The sequence below is a fragment of the Leucoraja erinacea genome, chromosome 28 (genome assembly GCF_028641065.1).
Source record: "Leucoraja erinacea ecotype New England chromosome 28, Leri_hhj_1, whole genome shotgun sequence".
Taxonomy (NCBI): Eukaryota; Metazoa; Chordata; class Chondrichthyes; order Rajiformes; family Rajidae; genus Leucoraja; species Leucoraja erinaceus.
In genome coordinates, this window is record NC_073404.1 from 23,184,798 (window position 1) to 23,205,335 (window position 20,538).

The 20,538-nt window shown below is 41.9% G+C and overlaps 1 protein-coding gene across 1 annotated transcript in view; it reads left to right on the top strand.

Annotated features, from left to right (window-relative positions):
- Window positions 1-13,976, top strand: part of caln1 (calneuron 1) — a 234,437-nt gene extending 220,461 nt beyond the window's left edge. Inside the window, exons 4-5 of the mRNA XM_055658048.1 lie at window positions 259-412; window positions 11,687-13,976. Of these exons, the coding sequence (XP_055514023.1) occupies window positions 259-412; window positions 11,687-11,814 (282 nt within the window). The 3' untranslated portion in view covers window positions 11,815-13,976. The remainder of the gene's footprint in view (window positions 1-258; window positions 413-11,686) is intronic.
- The last annotated feature ends 6,562 nt before the right edge of the window (window positions 13,977-20,538 follow it).

Genomic DNA, 20,538 nt, shown 5'->3' on the forward strand with positions numbered 1-20,538 from the left:
AGAGATTGATAATTTCTTGATTAGTACGGGTGTCAGGGGTTATGGGGCGAAGGCAGGAGAATGGGGTTGAGAGGGAAAGATTGATCAGCCATGATTGAATGGTGGAGTAGACTAGATGGGCCGAATGGCCTAATTCTGCTCCAATTACTTATGAATTTATGTATGCGGTTACATCCTCTGTGAGATACTGAACATTCTTTCAATAGTTAGAGATTTTTTTTTCTTCTGGACATGGATTGATTCTTATTTCTCCACCAGTTTGATATGCAGAGGATTACACTGGAAGAACTGAAGCACATATTATTTCATGCATTCCGGGACCATTTGACAATGAAAGACATCGAGAACATCATCATCACGGAGGAGGAGAGTCTGAATGAAAGTTCAAGTAACTGTCACGCTGAGTTTGAAGGTAAGCTCAATGTGTGCATAGAACAGAGAAACTGCGCTCATTATTTCTGAAGTTAGTCATTTTCAGCTAAAGGAGAATAAAATTAAATGAAGGAGGACACTGTCAATTTTACTTGATCCAGGTTTCCATGACATTTTGTATTGGGCAAAGTCTCATACCTTGCTTGTTTTCTTTAGTGCAAACAGTAGCCTTTGGTTGTTTTCTGCACTATGGCTTGTAAGGCTGTTCTTTTTACTTCAATCAGAACAATAATAGTTTAATTTACATCCTCTAGTTATCTTCAGAATAGATGTGGTTGAGAATGTCACTTTACAGATGTGATTAGAAAGTTATCGACCCATTCATGTGCTTCTCTGACCCACTGAGTTACTCGAGCACTTTGTGTCTTTTGGTAATCATTAGCTCGCCTACCTGTTACCATAATCATTTTAACGTTCCTGTCTTCATCAGTCTCAACTTACCTTTAGACTTTGATGAACATATTACCTATCTCAGTAAGTACGCATCTGAGTTTGTGCATTGGCTTATTCTATTTCAGGAGCATTTGACGGCACTAGGCCTATACCCGCTGGAGTTTACAACGATGAGGGGGTTCTCATTGAAACTTACCAAATAGTGAAAGGCTTGGATAGAGTAGATATGGAGAGGATGTTTCCATCAGTGGGAGAGACTCAGACCAAAGGTCATAGCCACAGAATTAACGAATGTTCCTTTAGGAAGGAGATGAGGAGGAATTTCTTTAGTCAGAGGGTGGTGAATCTGTGGATTCTTTGCCACAGAGGGCTGTGGAGGCCAAGTCAATGGCTATTATTTAAGTTATCCAACTAGTTTCACTGTCCTCCTGATTAATTTTACTGATTTTATGCCTCATTGTCACCTTCCCCTCAGCCAAAAAAGAATAATTCTACATTGTCTTAAACATTGTCTGTTTTGATCTGTCGTTTTCACACCTTACCCCTCCATATCTCTATTCCCCCTCTCCCCTGACTCTCAGTCTGAAGGTCTCAACCCAAAAACTCCCCCATTCTTTCCCTCCAGAGATGCTGCCTGTCCTGCTGAGTTACTCCAGCAATTTGTGTCTTATCTTCAGAAAAAGCAATTGTGTAATAATCTAAAATGTACCAGAATTGCAATGCATGAATTGTGCGTTTGTACATTCTCCCCGTGACCTGCGTGGATTTTCTCTGAGATCTTCGGTTTTTTCTTCCTCCACTCGAAAGATGCACAGATTTGTAGGTTAATTGGCTTGATATAAATGTGAAATTGTCCCTAGTGTGTGTAGGGTAGCATTTATGTGCGGGGCTCATTGGTCGGTGCGGACTCGGTGGGCCGGAGGGTCTGTTTCCGTGTTGTATCTCTAAACTAAACTAAAGTATCTGTCGCATTCTGCTACTTTTGCATTATGTTACATGTAAATAAATTTGAAACCATGAACATTTCATGTTCCACAGTGGAGAAGAACATGTTGTGGGCAATGTGTGTGGCTCTCAGGTGTCAAGCACTGTGGTAGAAATGGGGAAATATCTTTGTACAAGGAAATTAATAGGCCTTAATCATTATGCAATTTTAGTGCCCCTTTATTGCAAGGTTATTAATTTATAAATCAACCAGTATGAAAATTGCAGAAGACATCTTCCTCTGGTAGAGCAACTGGGTCATTAATTGAAAATTGTTACCGAGCGATAAGATATATCTCTATATAGGGTGTGTCTGGAATAGTGCTTTATTGGCACAGGTAATATTGGCACTGGCACAGCAAATGTTAAACTTGCCATTATTACATCTTTCAAGGTAACGCTCACGAGAAAAACAACCCGAGCTTCGGGGGAAGATAAACTTCTCCCGTTTCAGGTCAGTGAGGACGAGAACTTGCTTCCGAGAAAACGACCCTTTGAGCGTGAACTCAAGCAGTGAGTCTCAGCTAGATTATGCAAACGGATCAGAGACACAGACAGGCCTGGTTGGTAATGCAGCACATGACAGAGGAGCATCCTGACAGTCCCTGTCTAACTGTGCACATGATGAGTAGCTGACTGGGCGAGCTCCCAGCAGGTAGATGTCACATTAAGATTTCACCCCAGTAAGAGTCAACGTGCCTGAATACAAAATGATGCATAATGAATAGGAAGACTTGAAACATCCAAAGCAGGTGATGATTTTGCTTTTAGCAAATTTCACCTTTTGCTCCCTCCCTATTTGTTTTCTCTTTATGTTCCCTGTCTGCAGTTCCTGAGGCTGACACAGATCCCAGTCTCATCAATTGATTTAATTACATTGACCAGGTCATAAATGTCTCCAAACAGTTTCTTCACAGATTTTTTTTCTTCTTCTATTTTTCTCAACCCAAGACTCAGCTTCATTTATTTTTAGGTTTTCTGCACATAGAACTAGAAAGAAGGATATTGATATTTAATTTCCTCAGGTCAACAAGAGAGGTGATAAGTTACGAAAGGTTTGCAGTATAGGGATCTGCAGTAAACCTGGGCAAATGGACCTGGCCAAAGCTTGGAAGGTCGCCATGGATGAGTTGGGCCGAAGGGCCTGTTTCTGTGCTCGATGACTCCATGACTCTAAATGTTGTAATTGTGTCTCTCCTTGGTCATTACGGTAGGTTTACTTAAAAAGATTATTTCTGGCAACAGCCCAAAGTTAGCAGATTTCCATCAAATGGAATGAGACCTCTAAGCATTCTGTTTCAATTTGAAAAGTTGAGAGGTTGCTCAGAATTTTTGAGGAAGGTATCGAGTATTACAGGGATATTCAACTCTTGGCAACAAACGTTGGTTGATCTGTCTCTGCTGCAGTGCAGAACAACATTGCATGTGCCAAAGGTGTAAAACAACAGCATTCTTGATATGGAGAAGATTGAGAACACACTTGAACCTTGTTCAATCAAAATTAGATTCTGAAATTGAACCTATGAAGTTGATTCAAAATGTCACCTTGACACTAATCCGAAAGAAAATACTTTCAAGCAAAACAAGCGTATGGCATCTAATCCACCGAACAAGTTAAGTTCAAACAGTCGGCAGGTAAGAACCATAGTAGAGATTTGCAGAATCAAAAGATACTGTATATGTTTGAAATTGGTGACAGATTCTAGTGTTCGTGTAGATAAAATGCTAAATTTGGATGAACCACTCATGCATAAAGTTTTAATGCAAATTAAATTCAGTAGCAACTTCAGTGAAGTACGGATCCAAGGAAATGTGGCAAAGAAACAAAGTTCACTCCAAAAGTAAAGTCCAAAACACCACAAAAAATGATGAAAAACTCCAAATAATGGTCACTAAATGTGTACATTAAACATGGCCACACGGTTAACAGTTAGCAGGGGAGTTAAGCTGTTAAATGAGTACATTGATATTTCCAGCGATCCCCGTACATTAACACTATCCTACTCACACTAGGGACAATTTACATTTATACCAAGCCAATTAACCTACAAACCTGTACGTCTTTGGAGTGTTGGAGGAAACCGAAGATCTTGGAGAAAACCCACGCGGTCATGGGGAGAACGTACAAACTCCGTACAGACAGCGCCCGTAGAACCGGGGTCTCTGGCGCTGTATGCACGGTAAGGCAGCAACTCTACCGCTGCGCCACCATGCTGAGAAACGCTATTTCTCCCCGCTGCTTTGAAAAGAGAAGGCATGTAGTAGGTATGTTGCAAAACCTACCTGAAGTGTCGCTGAAGATCTGTCCCAGCCCGTGTGCGCGATTTTGGCGCCGCTTAGAGGGGGGCGGGTTTAAAACGCAATTTTCCCTAGGCTGTTCAAATCGAACTTGTTGGTGACGAAAAATCGCTGGAAGATTCTGTCGTTTGAGCTATTTTTACTTTTAACGGGTTTATAGTATTGTTATAGTAGGTTAAAAATTAACCTCTAAACCTGCAACCGCCGACAACGGGCCGGATCTCACACAGGGGACAACGGTAGGTTGTTTATTTTTACATTAAAAAGGGCTTTTTAAGATCCCTTTATACAAAGTTTAATGTTGTGAGTAGCTATTTTGGGGCCCATTAAATACCGCAGTATTTTTCTGGGCATTTGGGGCACAAATCTACCGCAATGTGAACGTTCTAAACCAGCGGGTTCCACGGGATCCCACTCGAAAGCTGATTTAAATGGCCATTAATTTACAGCAATTGAACACTAAATCCTTCCATTTGGCCTATAAATTAATGTAAATGAGATTTAAAAATCATGTTTTATTGTGATTTCTTTGTGAATATTATTTGGACACTTAGGCTATTTAAAAATGTTCATCATTTCTTAAGAAATGGATAGATGTTTAGATCTAGTAATTGAAGTTTGGAATTAGCTACAATTGGGTAACTAACTAATTATATGCTTTAATTTCAGGTCATCCAAGTAAGATTATTTTATATTTGTTTCAGAATGCTTCAATCTATGATAACTGAAAATTTCATTCAGTTCTCTTAATTTTTAAGAAAGTTATGGGCTTTTGACTGTCCACGATCACAGCTTTTTTGTTATGTCCATAGAAAATCAATAGGGAACAAGATGCTAATTTCCGAGTATGAAAATGGCCATATCTTTTTAAATATTTGAGATATGAAAGTGAATTAGGTGTCAAATTAAACTTATTTTTATGCTTTATCTGATGGGATAAATTGCAGACTTGATTTTTTAAATCTCAAAATTTTGTAACATTGCTACATGTAGCGAGACAAAGCAAAATGTTTTTTATTGTCAAAGCAACACTTGAACTACACAAGTCGGGAGAAAACTTTTTTAGCTCTTGTCGTCGTGAAGAGCGCTAGCTACTTAACACACTGAAAAGCCCGCCAACGAACCCTGTCACGCGACTGCCCCGACCTATGACGAGGGTTCTGCATACACAGCTTAACCACTAGGTGCCGCTACAGGCAGAGCAAAGTATAATGCGTGGGTCTGCTATTCTCCTAATATCCATGTATACTGTATATTCAAGCTGAGATTCGATTTTGCCAGCAGAATCGTGTGATCCGTCTGCTTTGCAAGAGCATAACCTTGTCACAGGCATTCCGCTGCCAGCTGAAAGACTCTACATGTGTGAATAATTTAAGGATGCTATCTTGTAAATAAACCTCTCCTCTTTTGTGGTATTGTCTCAGTGCATTCATGAAGACAATTCGCCGAAAAACTAAAATACAGAAATATCACAGCAGAGTTCTGGATTCCTTTTGCACCATCTCTGGGTTATTTAACATCTGCAACCCACAGCCTCGTGGCAATGATGTGAGTTTGAGCAGATGGTCTGCTCACCTACTTATTCTGCTCCGTGACCCCTGCAATCTAGCAACTCAACTGGCGGTGCACTAATAATGCTATTTGTAAATCTATGAACACATTTCCAAACTATACGAGGTTTTCGGTGCTCTGTATTTATTTTTAATCAACTGAAAGAGTTGCAGAGTTTCCGAGCCACATGTGATCTTTGAGCTTTCACTGCTGTGGATATTGGCTGGATGGTTAAAAGTTGTGACGTGCCAGCTAGTGAACACTCTGCTGGGCCGATATCTGATTTTGGCTCATAACTATAGCACACCCACCCAGCGAGTGATGTGACCAAATTATATGGCCAGTCTCTCAGTGTTAGTTCATTGTCGATCAAATTGTCGCAAAGACTTGGGCAGCACGGCAGCGCAGTGGTAGAGTTGCTGTCTTACAGCACCAGAAACCTGGCTTCAATCCTGACTACAGGTGATGTCTGTCCAGAGGTTGTACGTTCTCCCCATGGTTTTCCCCGGGTGCTCCGGTTTCCTTCCACATGCCAAAGAATCACAGATTTGTATGTAGGTTAATTGACTTTGATAAAGATTGTAAATTGTTCCTAATAGGTAGAGTAGTGCTAGTGTTTGGGGATCACTGGTTGACATGGACTCGATGGGCTGAAGGTCCTGTGTCCACTTTGGATCTCTACTAAACTAAACTAAGACTCCATGATTCCAGTGGTGACATCGCATGATTTGGGGAGTGGGATGGTGAACAAGGTGGGTGGACTGTACACAAAAAAGCTGGAGAAACTCAGCGGGTGCAGCAGCATAGATGCTGCTGCACCCGCTGAGTTTCTCCAGCTTTTTTGTGTACCTTCGATTCTCCAGCATCTGCAGGTCCTTCTTAAACAAGGTGGTTGGACTGATGTGGGGTGAACAAATTTGGATAACAATTCTGCCAGAGGACCTCAAAGATGTAGACGTCGATGGTTCAAGTTTAATGGAACTGAAAGGAGCATTCATAAAGCAAAATCTTGACTAGTCTGAAAAGCCTTGTTTATTCTACACTGTTGTTGCAATGATTATGGGAAATTAAACTTTGCGCAATGAAAACATGTATTTATATTTGGAGACGCAAGATCCTGCAGATGCTGGAATCTTGGGCAAAAAGGCAAAGTGCTGGAGTAGGTCAGCAGGTCAGGCAGCATCCGTAAAGGGAATGACCCATGATGTTTCAGTATCGGAGACCCTTGTGTATGGAAAAGTTCCTATTCGCAATGGGATAGCATGTTCCAACTACGTTATATTAATAGGCACATTTTAAACATGCAGCATGGGCTTAATGTAACTCCTTGGATAAGGATGAATTGCGACATCAGTGACATTAAGACTTTGGAGTGATTTGAGAAAAGGATGAGAATTTTTCAATTGGGGATTTACTAGTCCAGGAGCCAATGTGCACAAGAATGATGGCTACAATGTTCAGAACGAGCGCATGATTACAGAGTGTTAGATGGGAGTCTGGCAGGAAGAGCACATGACTTCTCTTCCTTTGATCATTTCACAGTTTTCAGCTCCAAGTTATATCTCATATTATAGTACTGAGCGCTCAGATCCCCGAATACCATTTATAAACTTTTTTTCCCATATGCTCTGTTCAAGGTTTTCATTTACTCAGTAAATTTCATTTACACAAGTACATTTTGTATCACGATTTTTGAGTTATACTGCTGGAGGTTATTTGTCACTTAATTACTAAGTGACAAATAACCTCCAGCAGTATAACACAAAAGTTATGATACAAAATGTACTTGTGTTTGTGCAACACACCAGGTCAAACTCGAGGACAGTGTCCATACTATCATCAGTATTAGTCTAGTATTATCACGTGTACAGAGATACAGTAACAAGCTTTCTTTTCTGTGCTGTCTAGGTAGAGTATTCAGACATTAGGTCATAAGTGATAGGAGTAGAATTAGGCTATTTGGCCCATCAAGTCTACTCCACCATTCAATCATGGCTGATCTATCTCTCCCTCCTAACCCCATTCTCCTGTCTTCTCCCCATAACCTCTGATACCTGTACTAATCAAAAATCTAACTATCTATGCCTTAAAAATATCCACTGACTTGGCCCCCACAGCCGTCTGTGGCAATTCCACAGATTCACCACCCTCTGACTACAGACATTTCTCCTCATCTCCTTCCTAAAAGAACATCCTTTAATTCTGAGGCTACAATCTCCAGTCCTAAACTCTCCCACTAAGTGGAAACATCCTCTCTACATCCACTCTATCCAAGCCTTTCACCATTCTGTACCTTTCAATGAGGTCCCCCCATTCTTCTAATCTCCAGCGAGTACAGGCCCAGTGTACTCTAGATTCACCCTAGATTAACCTACTCATTCCTGGGATAATTCGTGTAAACCTCCTCTGGACCCTCTCCAGATCCAGCACATCCTTCCTCAGAAATGGTGCCCAAAATTGCTCGTAGTATTCCAAATGTGGCCTTACCAGCACCCTATAGAGCATGAATACAAATCAAACCATGTAGAATATAGTGTTAGGAAAGAACTACAGATGCTGGTTGAAATCGAAGGTAGACACAAAATGCTGGAGTAACTCAGCAGGGCAGGCAGCATCTCTGGAGCATTCCTTCCCTGTGGAGAATATAGTGTTATAGCTACAGAGAGCGTGCAGGCAAAAGAAAGAGTGCAAGCATGCGAGGTAAATGGGGAAATCAGGAATACATAGAAACATAGAAACATAGAAATTAGGTGCAGGAGTAGGCCATTCGGCCCTTCGAGCCTGCACCGCCATTCACTATGATCATGGCTGATTATCCAACTCAGTATCCTGTACCTGCCTCTTCTCCATACCCCCTGATCCCTTTAGCCACAAGGGCCACATCTAACTCCCTCAATACATCCTAAGTTTATAAGAGTCTCGTAACTGGGAAAGAAGTCATCATAAGATCATAAGATGATAAGATGTAGGTGCATGAATTAGGCCATTCGGACTAGTGAGTCTGCTTCACCATTCGATCATGGCAGATCTGTTTTTCCCTCTCAGCCCCATCATCTTGCATCCTCCCCATAACATTTGATGCTCTTACTAATCAAGAAACTGGAGTCAAGGAAAGAGCGTTCATGTTGCGGCCCCGTTTTCACAAATATTTCCTCCACCACGCACAAGAAGCACAAAAAGCACAAGACAGACGCCACTGTGTGCAGATGCAGAGAAGTTTGCACTGCTCTGGCTGAACAACTTCTAGTCTTGCGTGCGGACTCGATAAGAAGAAGATCAAGAAACTATAAATCTCCGCTTCAAAAATACCCATTAACTTGGCCTCCACGGTACCCGGACATGGCGCCGACAGACAAGAGGCTGAAGCAAAGAAGTCGAAGCCAAAGAACCGAATGGAAACGAGGCCAAAACACCAATAAACCGAAAGAGTCCGAAGACGAAACGCCTACTAACCAAAAGAATGGGACGCCTAAATGCAAACTAACCGAAAGGGCGGGACGCCTAAAAGCCAAAGAACCGAAAAGTTGCGTCGCCTAAAAGCAAACTTACCGAATGGCCTCTCTGTCGAAACGCCACCTACCCTAAAGGCGGCGTCGCCTACAGGCCAAAGGACCGACTGCCGCTCAACAGAAAAGTCCAATAACGGACATGACGTTGCCGGGGGGCGGGACTTGTCAGCGATTGGTCCAGACCCCCGTGTCCATCACATCACTGTGAAGGCATGAACATTGTCCCAAACCTCTGCTCCACCCGTGGAGGGTGGCCGTGGGAGAGTGGGGGCTGTCCCGTGGGAATGCACACCTTCGACCGCTTTCAACTTGGTGCTTGGGTTCAGATTGCCCAGTCACCTATGGCTTGTGTGGGAAAATGAACCCCACGCTCCTCTCCCCTTCTCCCTCTCTCTCTCTTCTCTCTCTCTCCCCTTCTCTCTCTCCCTTCTCTCTCTCTCCTCTCTCTCTCCCCTCTTCTCTCTCCTCCTCTCTCTCCCCTCTTCTCTCTCTCACCCGTCTCCTCTCTCCACTCCCCCCTCTCTCTCCCTTCACTCTCTCCCCTTCTCTCCCCTCTTCTCTCTCTCTCCTTCTCTCTCTCCTCTCTCTCCCCCCCTCTCTCTCCCTTCTCTCTCTCCCCTTCTCTCCCCCTTCTCTCTCTCCTCCGTCTCCACCCGCGGGAGTGTCCCACAGTCGCTGACCGTGATGCACCGCCATCGGACCCCAGTTCCTCATCATCAGGCAGTACACTTATTATATGGAAAGGCACAAAATGCTGGAGTAACTCAGCGGGACAGGCAGCATCTCTGGAGAGAAGGAATGGGTGACGTTTCTTCAGACCCGAGAAGGGTCTCAACTCGAAACGTCACCCATTCCTTCTCTCTAGAGATACTCTTGTCCCGCTGAGTTACTCCGGCATTTTGTGTCTATCTTCGGTTTAAACCAGCATCTGCAGTTCCTTCCTCCACTTATTATGTGATTCACTACGATTTTCAACTGATGATATTCATGAGTTTTAACAATGACAAATTCATGGGTTTCTACAAAGCTAGCATTGTTCTCATGTCGACTCTATCCCCACAAGGGACTGCCTGCTTTTATCATGGTGGCACAAATGTATAGTAAAGATGGTGTTTAAGAAGGAACTGCAGATGCTGGAGAATCGAAGGTTACACAAAAAAGCTGGAGAAACTCAGCGGGTGCAGCAGCATCTATGGAGCGAAGGAAATAGGCAACGTTTCGTCCCGAAACGTTGCCTATTTCCTTCGCTCCATAGATGCTGCTGCACCCGCTGAGTTTCTCTCCAGCTTTTTTGTGTAACCTATAGTAAAGATATCTGCTTTGAAATCCCTTCCGCATCTACCCCACCAGTACTGGTCCCTGCAGTCTGTTAAACACGCCAGAACCATGATTTCTGTGCTCCATTTAAACTTTACTGTTTCTACTACCACGTGACATTCTTAAACACCAATGAACTATATATTTGTTGGAGTGTTAATGAGAATTACATCTGGTAAATGTCAATCAGACAGAAGCAAAGTTCACAGAAAATAGGGTTAATGGTGTTTTACGAGATGTTGTACTTGGAATATGCTTGGATTTATCCCCTCCTCTGTCTCTCCCTTCCTCTGTTCTCATTCATTCATTTACATCCCCATGAGGCGGATTACCTGTGATAAGCAAGCCGTTTTCACTCTACCCCAGCCAGCATCTTTATGCCGTTTGTATCATTCCATCTCACTTGCTTTCTGCTCTATCGACAGGATCTCTTTGTTTCCTCCATCCTTCCCTCCTTGCAAATTAAAATGTTTGACAAAAGGTCGTCCAACCAACGATAACCCAGTTTCTCGCTCCATGTCAGACATGTTGAGTATTTACAGTGTTTTCTTGTGTTGACATACAAATGGGCTTACACAAGGGTGGCTCAGTGGTAGAGCTGCTGCCTTACAGCACCAGGGACCCGGGATTGATCATGACTACGGGTGTTGTTTCTACGGGCTTTGTACGTTCTCTCTGTGGTCGCGCGGGTTTCCTCCAGGTGCTCCAGTTTCCTCCCACACTCCAAAGATGTGCTGGTTTGTAAGTTAATTGGCTTCAGTAAAATTGTAAATGATCTCTCGTGTGTAGGACAGTGCGAGTGTATGGTGTGATCACTGGCCGGCATGGATTTGGTGGGCCGAAGGGCCTGTTTCTGCACTGTATCTCTAAAGACTAAACATAGAACAGTAGAGCACAGGAACAGGCCCTTCGGTTCACAGTATCTGTGCTGAACATGAAACCAAGGCCAATCCTTATCCTGCTGCACTTAATCCATATCCCTCCATAACCTTCATGTCCATGTGCCCATCCAAATGTCTCTTGAATACCACTATCATATCTGCCTCCATTACTACTCTTAGCCATGCATTCCAGGCACTCACCATCCTCTGTGTAAAAAAAGGTTCTGGCTGCCTTTGAATTTCGAGGTCTCGTGTTTTTCGTTTTGCTTCTTGATATAATTGTCTGATCCTCACAGCTTTTCCTTTCTTTCCTTCGAACAGTGCATTCGCAAAAGAAGAATAGACAGACGTGCGTGAGGAAGAGCCTGATTTGTGCGTTTGGAGTGGCTTTCATCATAAGTGTCATGTTGATTGCAGCAAACCAGATACTCAGGAACGGCATGGAGTAGCTTCCTAACGGGCCACCCGCTGCCGTGAGCGGACAGCACACGATCCCAACAGTGGGGAAACTCTAGTGGACTCCTGAATTAGGAACACAGCAACCTGTATATAGGAATAGAAGATATTTATACCGGGGACACGGAGCCCAAATGGAAGCGATTCCTTTTAACTCCACAAATATAGGATCCCACAAACAGGGGTCATTCTTTTATAAAAAGGGCTGAATTATTAAAGACTGGTTTTGATACTGCAATAAGATGCAGAAGTTCTGAATTATAGCAATGGTTGGGAGTCGTGATATGGCCCGGGGAAATTTGTTTCCCAAGGTAGGAAAACGATCAGTGCAACAGTGAAGTGCTGTTGTTGGCTTTCTCTCCAACATCTTGAAGCCTCACGGTAGTCTCCAGCTATCTCCTGCTGAGTCATGGATTGTGTGTGTGAGTCTGGTACACGTTTTACAGAATTAGATACAATTCAAGTTTCCAGTGCTGTGGAATCTATTCCTGTTTGCTTTGCAGAAGCTGTAAGATGATATTGGGATGGACACAAGGCTTGAAGCACTGATTTGCGTCATGACTTAGACTACTGCCAGCGGATAGGAGCCAGGCAAACACTGTCCTCTGTTGGTGCAAACGCTAAACTCAATGAGGCTAAAAATGGAGCAAAAAATAGTCGCTGATTTTGTTTCACAATGAATATTTTTTACTGTCTGTAAACGTGCCAATGCCTAGCAATAGCTCCTGTTGCCTCCAGCAAAATCAGCATTACCTAGTTTACTTTATGGTGCTGCTAATATCAGTGTTGTCATCAGTGACACAGAGGTAAAGAGAAAGGGCAGCACGGTGGCACAGCGGTAGAGTTGATGAGACCCGGGTTCGATCCTGACTATCTGTATGGAGTTGCACGTTCCCCCCGTGACCTGCGTGGGTTTTCTCCGAGATCTTCGGTTTCCTCCCACGCTCCAAAGATGTACAGGTTTGTAGGTTAATTGGCTTGGTATAAATGTAAATTGTCCCTAGTCTACGTAGGATAGTGTTAATGTGCGGGCATTGCTGGTCAGTATGAACTAGGTGGGCTGAAGGGCCTGTTTCCGTGCTGTATGTCTGTATCTCTAAACTAAACTAAAATAAAAAGGTGCCCCTAATTTAAGCTAACTAAATAAACAAGCAAGGGAATACAAAATTATTTATTTATGATTATACTTTTTATGTCTTTACAAAATTCATTAATTGCTTTACTCAATCACTGATTTACACTTTCCCTGCCACTGTTATCTATGGGTAAAATAATTGATGGTTTGTCTATTAATTAGTAAACATGGTTACAAGTCATTTCAATGTTACATCCATAGCCTATGTGCTTACACACATATTTATTAGTAGTTTAGACCTCAAGTCGGCAGCGCTGTTGAATGTCTCGTTTTTCACTTAGTTTAGAATTAGGTCTGTCCAATTACTGTTGGCGACCCTCAATTTCTTAAACTAAACTTCATAAAACTTGAAGCAGTGTAGTTGCCGATGGCAACGTTTCACAGGATCCACAGCAGATCCCAAAAATTCCCTGTTTATTTTTTTAATAACTAACCACAAAAATAAAATGGATGATTTTGTCATTATTGAGCTCTCAAAATGTAATTTACAGAAAGGATATGTTCTCCCTCCCGTACCCTGATTGTGTATATTGATAGATTATACTCGAAACATCACCCATTCCTTCTCTCCAGAGATGCTGCCTGTCCCGCTGAGTTACTCCAGCATTTTGTGTTGATAATAGATTATTGAAGGTCATGTGCCTAAAGTAGACAAGGTAAATATGATGCAGTTTTGGACAGGGGTTCAATTTTATGCTGCCTGAACTGAGGTCAAGGTAATCCCAGAAAGATCAGGAGTAGACAATAGACAATAGGTGCAGGAGTAAGCCATTCGGCCCTTCGAAGCAGCACAGCCATTCACGCTGATCATCCACAATCAGTACCCCGTTCCTGCCTTCTCCCCATTCTGAGACTCAGGTCCAGCCCCTCAGTGACTGCTCCAAATACTCCTAGAGGAAGCAAATGGGCTGTGGGTGATGTGAGCTGATGCCTTGGTGAAGTGCTCCATCTAGTGGCGAGTCAACAATAGACTTCAGTCTTTACATTCCATTAATGTAACTCAGCGGGTCAGACAGTATCTCTGGAGAAAAAGAATAGGCGATGACCCACAATGTCACCCATTCCTTCTCTCCAGTGATGCTGCCTGACCCGCTGAGTTACTCCAGCATTTTGTGTCTATCTTCGGTATATACCAGTATCTACAGTTCCTTTCTACACATTCCATTCATATAGGTATCTATCTCTGGGACAAGAACGCTCAATGTGCCTGTGTGCGTGTGTGTGCGTGTGTGTGTGTGTGTGTGTGTGTGTGTGTGCGTGTGTGTGTGTGTGTGTGCGTGTGTGCGTGTGTGCGTGTGTGTGTGTGTGTGTGTGTGTGTGTGTGTGTGTGTGTATGTGTGTGTGTGTGTGTGTGTGTTTATGTGGGAGGAGTTATGAGGAAGAGCATACATTCTTACCGTGTTTATTTGGTCAAAATTTGCTTCATTCCATAAGCTAAAGCAAAAAAGTGGAAAATATTCAAAACATTAAATCAAATCAGAAAGTGCTGGGAATACTCTGTTCTTCTGCAAAGTCAATATCCTGAAAGATTTACTCAGTCTCTTTCTCCACAGTTGTTTCCTGATCTGCTGACTACTTCCAACCGCTGTTCCTATTCAGCCACAAACATCCTATATTACACAAAGAGTCAGATTCATACAGCAATGAAACAGGCATTTTGGCCCAGCTCATCCATACCAACCAAGATGCCCCATCTGAGCTGGTTCCATTTGCCTGCATTTGGCCCATATCCCTCTAATCCTTTCCTGAACATGTAACTGTTTATGTATGTGTTTAAGAAGGAACTGCAGATGCTGGAAAATCGAAGGTAGACAGAGAGCTGTATTAGGTTTTGAGGGAAATGACCAGGTACATAGACAGTAGGTAGACAAAAATGCTGGAGAAACTCAGCAGGTGAGGCAGCATCTATGGAGCAAAGAAAATAGGTGACGTTTCGGGTCGAGACCCTTCTGTAGTATCGACCCAAACTAATTCAGACTGATTCAGTCTGAAGAAAGGTCTCGACCCGAAACATCGCCTATTTCCTTCGCTCCATAGATGCTGCCTCACCTGCTGAGTTTCTCCAGCATTTTTGTCTCCCTACTGTCTATGTACCTGTTCATTTCCCTCAAAACCTAATACAGCTCTATTTTTTTTAGAATTTTTGGGGAAGTGTACATTGAAGTTTTTGACTGTATCTCGGTACATGCGAGTAATAAACCAATACTAATATGACCAACAACATTTCTTCTCCAAATTATCAACACTCCAGTTGCAATTTCCCACAGGAAATTAAGAATAAATGACAGATATTCAAGCCATGGTCACTTAGCAGATTTACTGCTCATTTATAAATTAAGGGGCCTGACCTTCATGTTTGGCACTACAAGGATGAGGAAATTGTTATCTGAGGATCACTCACCTGAAGTTAGTGCCTTCATTAGTCGCCACCAAGGTACCCTCTTGTGCCACCACCATCTGCATATGTTCATGGTTGCCCAACTTTAGCTCAACACAGAAAAACGTACTAGGTCCTTGAATGACTTTCCCCTACAAATTCTAACCTGTAATGCCTAGGTCGGGCTGATACTGCTCCACATATTAAAAGGCTGCACAACTTTAGCTCTCGGTTCTTTCTATCTAAATATTGGGAAGTAATAAGAAAGGCATTCTCAAGTAGCGACGCCTCTCCCGAAGTAGCCGGTTCAGCAGGTCCATAGACATTGGCAATATCCAACATCCCCTTTGTCAGTGACAGTCAGTCGGTCTCAATGGTCCACAGTGCATCTTTTCTTGAAGTGATTGGAAATCAGGATTAAGAATATCACTTGATATTTCTCTTCTGCAATATGACAGTGTGACTGGATAACTCAGCATCTTGGAGGCTGAGGATGGGGTTCCTCTGATCTCTATAGTTCAGCAACAAGACTATCAGAATGAATGGTTCTTCCAAAGACGTCACCTTGAACAGATTGCAAGTAGGGTGTTAAAGGAGGCATAGCGAACAGTATCTTAGAGCTTATAAGGGACAAGCGTAAACCACGAGTGTATATCTAATACTCACAAAGCAGAATGCAGTACGTAACGTTACCTTGACCTTTGTATATAAATTGTGTATACTGCAGCCACTCATTCTTATCTGCACCAAGCAGAAAGCAATGTTTCGTTTGAAATGGAATAATTTTACTTCTGTGCTATTGATCTTCTGCAGTTTCCATTCATTTGTTCTGCAGAAGTTGGACAGACGGGACAAAATACAGTGGAATTACTTTGCTGTAGCATCAAATGGTGTTATGAGAGTTGAGAGTTAGCAAACAAAACCCAACTCCACCATCACTGTGAACTGAAGATGGAAGCTCTGTGTGGACCAACAAAGTGAGCTGCATAATTCTCCAAAAATGACTATAATTCAGAACTTCTGTTTTAGAATAGTCACAAAGTACGTCTATGTTTCAGTGAAAGACAAATAAAGGACAAAACAGTGTTTAATTGTTGTAAATATTAGGTATATAGTAAATTTTGGCATGCTTTAACAAATAGACAATGTGAGAGAAAACTATTTATCCATTCTGACTTGTATAGCTATCCACATTCTCACAGTTAACCCTCCACCAACCCCGACCAGCTGATGTGCAATCCTATCACTTTCAGCAATTAAACCATCCATCCCCTACATATTCCAGAACGAAAGCACTTAAAGCAACAGCATTTATATTCTAATTTTAAAGTGAAATTTAAATTATTTTTATATTATTTTGGATATGCTGTAGTCTAATGATTGTAAGAGTGATGTGTTCTTTACCAATGAATGAAGATGCTCATAAATGTCTGTGTTATAATTCACCATTTTCGTGATTCCACTAACCCCCCCCCCTCTTGTCATCTACAATGCCACAGTGAATCTCCGCGAGTTTTCATTGCCGTGTGTCCTTCCCGCTGTATTTATGGTAGAAATTCCCATACATTGGGAGCATCCATCTCCTTCCCATTAGAAATCCAGCCCCATGCATCTTCTTTACTTTCTCAGCTCCGAGTTAGGTAAAACTTGTGCAGAGTGGTTTCTGTAACAAGGTGAAAGTGGCCCTTAAAGGGCCAAACTAGTTTATTAAAAGGTATATATGATAGATGTTGAATCTTGATACAACTGAACTGGATCAGTGCTATACTGAGAGGGTTTCACTTCCCCATTTCCCTTTACCCCTTGCAACTGCAGCAGAACAGTTCAGACCTAGACACCAGCAGTCCTTGACACACAGAAGTTGGTGCAAGGATATTTGTCTTAACGTGGTGGGTTCTGATTTCAAAGAAACTCAAGAGGGTTGCTGATTTCACTCCTTCAGATCAAAGGAAGGAGCTTTAACAAAAGATTGCTTTAATTTTGTGTGATAATTTCAGTCCCAGTTCTGGTGCCTCGATGGGGGCAATGCCAAGAATGTCAGTTCCACAGACCTGTTGCACCAAACGATGTTGATTTTGAAAGGATGGCACCCTCCAAGATCATCCTGGACTCACACAGATTTAGAAAGCTATCTTTTGGACCTTGCCATGATCAACCCAGGAGAAGCATTATGAATAAAATTATATTTTTAAAATTCAACTTTAAACAAGTAGAATTAAATTTAAAAAATCGGATGAATCCTCCAGGAATCCCTCCATGGAGTGACGGTGATCTTTATTCCCAAACAGAAAACTTTACAAGGCAAAGATATTGTTGAAGAATCTGCTCAGCGGATCGGTAGATAATTAAGTGAACAATGGCAATATTAGTGTCAAGTTTAAGTGGAAGCAACACGCAACTTATAGGAAATCTTTTAATTATGTTGTTGGGGCACAGATTTGATCTTTGATATGTTATGATTACAAACCTAGAATATCTAAGTGAACTGTCAAAACAGTTAATAATTGTGTGATTAAATCATCGGTGAAAGCAAGGACATGCCAGGAGAATTATACTCCTGTTACCCAACAGCCCGGAGAGGCCTGAGGATGTTGCGAGCTATGGAATAATAACATTAGCTTCGGCAGCAGCCACTGGCTTCAATTGCTATCATTGGGGCTGATCTGACGTTGTGAAATAAAATGAAGCAGGTTATAATGATGACACGAGAGATGTGAAATAAGCTGTTGACTGCCAAGTACCTATTTCAAATGTATTGATAGATGTCAGAATCTACCTCTATTACAAATCAATGTAGCATCGGTTTATAATGGGACTTCTAATATTCAACAGCAACTACGAACTTGCAACTGATATGAACCAGTGGTAAATGGTCTGGGTATTAATGCTGTGAGTTGGTTTAGAAATGTGATCAGAAATTAGAGTTAGGAGCAATCACTATTAAACTCGAGGTTGACTTACGTTGTATAATAGAGATTTGAAACAGATCGGTGGGAATAGCGAAAACAAATCTGTGCAGAACCTGAATTGAGGTAATTCTAATTTTTAAAAAAACTTTGATTCAGGTCAAACCGTGCTGATTCTAACCATGTGAGATCTCATTGGGGATGCAGTATAAATAGAAATAAAAAATTAAGGATGTCTTTTATCCTGCTTTTTCGCACCCGCCAAAAAATAGAAAACTGGAAAACATATTATCGTTTGCATCTGGATTCATAAGAAAATATAGCCTCTCGCAGCATACTGTGCATGCCTCGCTGTGTTGATTTCCCATTTGCTCCAGGGGATTGGAAAGCACTTGTCAATTGAATAAATTTAGAACACAAAATGTCTTTCCCTGTACCGTTGTTCCCAGATCATACTAATTGTTGTTCGGATTAACCCGCTGAGCATGCCAACAACTATATTCTGCAAATCTGTAATACAAAATTGTTTATGCATTTGTTCAGTTTTTCGGTTTGTTTTTAAATAATATTTCTCAGGGTTTTGTCAAATTATTTATGTTAATAAAATAATCAGAAGCTTCATTTGACTTTAAAGTTGTCTGACGTTATTAAAGAACTTTGCTCAGAGAATTCTTTACTTTTCCAAAGTTTACTTCAGCCCTGAATTAAACATGAATATTCTTCTCTCCCTTCTAGTTGAGAAGGTGCCGCTGTTCTTAAACAATGTCTTGGGTGTGATTCTTTTTATGGGTTTTAAACACGTTTATTGCTTATCCAAATCTACTTCTTATCGAATCCACACACAAGATCAGGAGTTGTTCATCCGGAGCTGACCACACTTCTCGGCATCTGCATACAATGGTGTCTGCCTTGCGCTTCTTGTGCTTCTTGTACGTGGTGGTGGAAAGATTGGTGGAAACATGGCCGCGATTGACGTGAGCGCTCTTTCCTTGACCCCGGTTATCCAATTGCGGTCCAGCTAAAGTCCTGTAAAGCTGCCATACAATGCCTCAACCAATGAAGGCAACCATACCATATGCCTCCTGTACAACACAATCTACTTCTGTTGGCATATTCAGGGAGTGCAGAAGAGATAGAGAAACAGAGTGCAGGATATAGTATTATAGCTACAGAGAAAGTGCAGCTAAAAAAATGAAAAGCCCCCAATGAGATAGGTAGGAAGATTGGAAATTAATCCTTAGTGGAATGGCATTTAGTGAATGCCTTGTGTTCCCCATGTTTCTGAGAGTCACAGTATCTATTTGTCCATAATGTCAAAATAAAAGACAACAGAAAATAAACATTTCAAATTTCTCCACGTGAAAGTAATCCCTGCATTCCCTCTCTCTCCATCTATTCCACCTGTCACACCAGCTTTTCGGTCTAACAATGACCTGTTACAACTAACAATGACCTGTTTTTTTTGTCATTGTTGCTGGTTTGCATATCTTTCATTTATTTGTTCTCTATCTCTCTCTACATCACCGTCTATACTTCTCGTTTCCCTTTCCCGTGACTTTCAGTCTGAAGAAGGGTCTCACCCCGAATCACCGCACATTCCTTCTCTCCAGAGATGCTGCCTGTCCCGCTGAGTTACTCCAGCATTTTGTGTCTATCTTTGGTTTAATCTGCAGTTCCTTCCTACACATTTCAAATTTACTTATGAATCAAAACGACCATATCATTAGAAAATCAATTGCATACGAATCTCAATGGGATGTCCTTAAACATTCTTTTGGGGCCTGTCTTCCTGCCCAGGAGAGGGTTCTGTCTGCTCAGATGGTCCAATAATCTGCGGGACATTTGTAGCATTTCTTGAGACACATCCTGTACCATTTCCTGTACCGAGGTAAAGCATTTCACCGTACATTAGTGCACGTGACAATAAACTAAACTGGACATTTGATGTGTCTCGGGACGCAGCCTACAAGCCCGGAGATTATGATCAAAGGAGTCCAGTCAGGAATGCCAGGGCATAGTCAAGCCTGGAAATAGTAAAGTTAGGGTAGAGCGTCTCGGTAGCAGATGGTGTGAGGTGAGATTTATAGAAGCAGTAATAGAAACAGAAATAAAATAAATAACATGGAAAGAAAGATTATTTGAACAAGCGATGCTTCTGGATTGGAAAAGATGGCAATATCAAACAGATACTTCAAGTTAAATTAATCTGTTCCTTTAACAATAATTCTTAAACAACAATATCTACCTACCTAATTCTTCCTATCTATCTCATTAGGGGCCTTTCATTTTTTTTTAGCTG